This window comes from Octopus bimaculoides, chromosome 3 (genome assembly GCF_001194135.2).
Source record: "Octopus bimaculoides isolate UCB-OBI-ISO-001 chromosome 3, ASM119413v2, whole genome shotgun sequence".
Classification (NCBI taxonomy): domain Eukaryota; kingdom Metazoa; phylum Mollusca; class Cephalopoda; order Octopoda; family Octopodidae; genus Octopus; species Octopus bimaculoides.
This window is the reverse complement of record NC_068983.1, coordinates 30380738-30384875: the sequence shown is the minus strand read 5'-3', so window position 1 is coordinate 30384875 and position 4138 is coordinate 30380738. Positions and strand designations below refer to the sequence as shown.

Sequence of the window (4138 nt, the reverse complement as noted above, 5' to 3'; positions counted from 1 at the left end):
AGTGCATTAAGCAATCATGGTATTCCAATTTCCTTCACTTTTCAATGAATAGCAGATGAGCAATTATCTTTTGATACAGACTCATCACAGGCTACGCTTTCAGGTTTTTGGGATAACCTTTCAGGAATAATCCAAAAAGTTTATTATTAATTCCGTGAAATATTCACGGGTCTCGCTACTTTAAATTAATTCTTTCTACTATAGGCACGAGGTCTGAAACTTGAAGAAAGAGGGCTAGTCGATTACACCAACCCCAATGCTCCATCTACCTCGAAAGGATGAAAAACAATGTTGGCCTCGGTGACATTTGAACCAGAACATAAAGTCAGAAAAATTGCTGCTTAGCTTTTTGCTCAGCGTGCTAACGATTCACCAGCTCGCCGCCGATATTAATTTGATATTAATATATTTAGATGAGAGTAATATATTTTAATTGACCCTTAGGAGGATAATAAATAAGTTGACCTTGAGATTTGAACTCAAACAAAATATAGCAGTTAAAATACAGCAAGTCATGCGAGGCAATGTAAAAAGATACATCGTTGCTCGACTTGCTTTAAAAATAGCAGCTAAGTCTCTTTCATATTACAATCTACCGTATCATATAAGAACAGGTTTCATTTGATAATATAGCCTGTATATGTCTGGAAAAAAAACGAGATGGTCACGGGTGGTATCCATTTGCTAAAGGTTTGCTTGGTTAATGTTCACCTGAAGCTAAACAAGACTCTGGTCCGAATCTCCAAATTATTCTGGCAATCTACTGCCTTCCTTGAATTAATTTGCCCTTCATCCTTTGCCCTTCATCCTTTGGGGGTAACAGTTAAGCACAGGAATCGATGTAATCGACTTACTTCGTTCCGAAATTGCTGGCCTTGTACCAAAATTTGAAACAAATATTAGCTTAGTTTTGTTTTTCGTAACTCTCTGCTAAAATCTCTGTAGATTTTCCTTCTACTTCATTGACTTATAGCCTTTTTTTAAATACACACACACACACATATATATATATATATAATCCATCATGTAGATTCCAATTTACAGCAACTGTGGTTATGTTTACTTTTGCTTTTAAACGCTTTTCGAGTTTTATCTTCTAAAATATCGTTTCTTTATTTAGTATGATGTGTCTCAAGCTTAATCTAAGTTTAAATATTATTACTGAGTTGATTGCGGCATGTGCAGTAATGCAGAACAGAGAGAAAAGAAAACAAAACATATGCGCAAGACGAAATATGACGAAAAATGATGATGCAGGCTGCAGCAGAAAAACCTTCCATATTTTACATGGTTTTTTTGTTGTAGTGCTAATAAAGTTAGGCAGGTGATAATCGTATCTTCATGTAGCTAATGTTTCATAGTCTTTTTATCGTAGTTATTACCATGGTTTCTAGCGGTGCATATTATGTATTTGCTTTTGAAACTTCTATCAGCCTGTAAAATGTGAGAGGTCATTTTTACCACACCCTCTATATGACGTACATAGATTGTTTTCTGGATGGTAAAAATACTGTAGATGGATATAAGCTAAAATTGAAAATTTATCACATCCGGATCGAATTAGTAACTTACCATTAAAATATGATGACAGTTTATTTTTTTTTTTATAAGTTAATAAGGAAAGACAGTAAACGCGCTGGTCCTTTAAATGCGTCTCTCCCATACTGGTTGCCGTTCAATATGAACATCTGTTAGTCTAAGTTTACAGGAAAAATTTGAAGAGGGAAAGAATTCCTAGGTGGGGGTTGCAGTTCTGGGGAGGAATGATTTTGTGAAGTTGATAACAGAAGACAAAATACGGTACGAGGGGCAGGATGAGGAGAAACGAGTAGGTCATGTAGATGAGGATAAATAAGGTAGGAAAAATAGTAATATTTTAGAACAGAGACCAATGTCGTATCGACGGAGGGTTATAGAGAGAAAGTTCTTCGGCTCTGAAATAAGATTAAAGCGTGATGAATGAATTATTGCTACTCAGTAGCATTCTTTTCATTTGAATGTGTTATCTAGGACTGATGAGAGCCTAACAACAGCAGCAGAGTGCAATAAATGTTAATAGTACTCTACTATGGTGTTTAAACTTTGTAACTGATAAATCCTAGTTCCTTTTCTTTCTTTGTTGTTGTTTATTTTGTGAGGGTAATCCAGTATTGACAATGTCTTATAAATGTGGTAACAATGTGAGATCATCAAAGATTGCAAGCTTAAGCATTTGAGGCAATCTTTGAAAGTTTTACATTAACGTTGCTTTACTTGTTGTTCTTGAGTAGTCAGAGTGAGATAAGAGGCAGTTGTGCATATGATTAGTGATTGCATATTTGCACTGTTGGACGGCATTGTGTTGTCGTGCCTCCGTTAAATCCTGTTCTCCATATCATTCACAGTTTAGACCTTGGCATGAGGTGATTAGATTGTGTGTGAAGGATGCTCTTTGTTAAAGGTTGGGGAAGGCTGGAGAATGAAATCCTTTATGTAGTGCTGTGTACAATTAAAAGTGACAGCAAGTGGATCTGTTATGTAAGGAAGAAGAATGAAAGATATAACCATAGACTAGTTGGTTCTGTGGGAATAGAAGAGAGCTCCGTCGACAATCAATGAAATAAAACTGAGTGATAAGTTCACGCTCCAAGATATGAGATGAGCATCTATCATAGGCGGCTGAAAATTTAGCAAGGAGTTTCTCATGCCAGACATAATCGAAAGTCTTGTTATTGTCACGACAATATAGCTTTCGCCAAAGTCTATAAAACTTCTGGCGTGTAATATAGAGCAAGTCTACGGTAGATTTCGTTCAAAAGGAAGCCATACAGGCGGTCACTGAGGTGGGAGGGAGATTCGAGGTGATGAAGAGGGTGATTACTGACAATTGTTTCCTAATGACTGCTGAACGATAGGTTAATAGTTTGGTGGGTCAGTGAAGACGCCTTATAGCTGAATTGGGCATATTGAATTGTGTATTTAAAACTGGGATAGACTTGTAAAGATGGAGGGAAATTATATACAATTTAGCGAGGTAGGAACGTGTCGTGTGAGGGTACAGGAAAAGGCACCGTTAAGACTGATGCTTTTCAGGTTGGAGTGATCGGAGGAGTTATGGCCCTTAGCAATTGCGTATGCGTTATAAACAGGGAATTCGAAGGAGGTGAGACTGGAAAGTGTTTTATTGAGAATGCGCAGTGTAAAGTTGAAGGCAAAGTGAGTAACAGATATGGAGATCCCGTTTCGGTTGAGTAGTTTTGGTAGAAGAATTCTGTCTTGTTGACGCAAAACAATTCAAATTGTATTCCAAGCATGATGATTTCGAGTTTCTCTGGAGTAGCCTGAACTTTCTTCAAAAACATACTTGAAGAAGTACGTTATGCATTCAGACTACTGTGAAGAAAGTGAAAAGAAATTAAATGAATTTATAAAAAAGATATCACTTACTTGCTGAACATCCTGTTAGATTAAGTCTTGGGATATAACCCATTTTACAAATACAGTGTCCCCGGGGTGAACACTTAGAATTTGTCATAGCACTGGAACAGTCGATGTTTGAAGAACACAAGTCACCAAGCCTACCTGAAATTTGATAAATAAAAGAAAAATCAGTTTGTGCACGTATCACAACAATAAATGGCTAACATTTGCTTTTTTCCATGCTATTGATATCTGCTTGTTTTCTGGAGCCTCTGTCACGTACACCCAATATGAATGGGTGATGAGTTGCTGCCCGGGTGAGTAATAATGATTTTAAGATATGCACAACGATACACATTTTGGGAAAGAGAACAGTCGATAAATTGATGCCAGTATTTGAGTGGTACTTACTTTACCGAGCCCAGATTGAAGAAATGTAATGTCGATCTCGGCAGGATTTAAACTCAAAATTTAGAGGGACGAAACTAAATACAGCAAGGCACCTTAGTTCAGTGAGTAATCTCTATATGATAATTGCCGATATAAACACTGGGTGATTGGTTGGCTGGTTGGTTGGTTGGTTGATTTCTTCGCTCACGCTTTACAGTGTAGCGAGAGAAGGGGAGGGAGTGAAAGAGTGATGCAGAGAGAGTTAACATAAGAGGTGTAGGATGTGATCATACTTCGTTTAGTGGCAGACAATGTGTAAAGAACGCGATGCACAATGAGACAGAAAGAA

The 4138-nt window shown here is 37.2% G+C and overlaps 1 protein-coding gene across 1 annotated transcript in view; it reads right to left on the bottom strand.

Annotated features, from left to right (window-relative positions):
* LOC106868471 (cell death abnormality protein 1) overlaps positions 1–4138 on the bottom strand; it is a gene marked incomplete at its 3' end in the record, with an annotated part of 329389 nt that overhangs the window by 148491 nt on the left and 176760 nt on the right. Inside the window, exon 5 of the mRNA XM_052966721.1 lies at positions 3427–3561. Coding sequence (XP_052822681.1) covers positions 3427–3561 — 135 coding nt within the window. The remainder of the gene's footprint in view (positions 1–3426; positions 3562–4138) is intronic.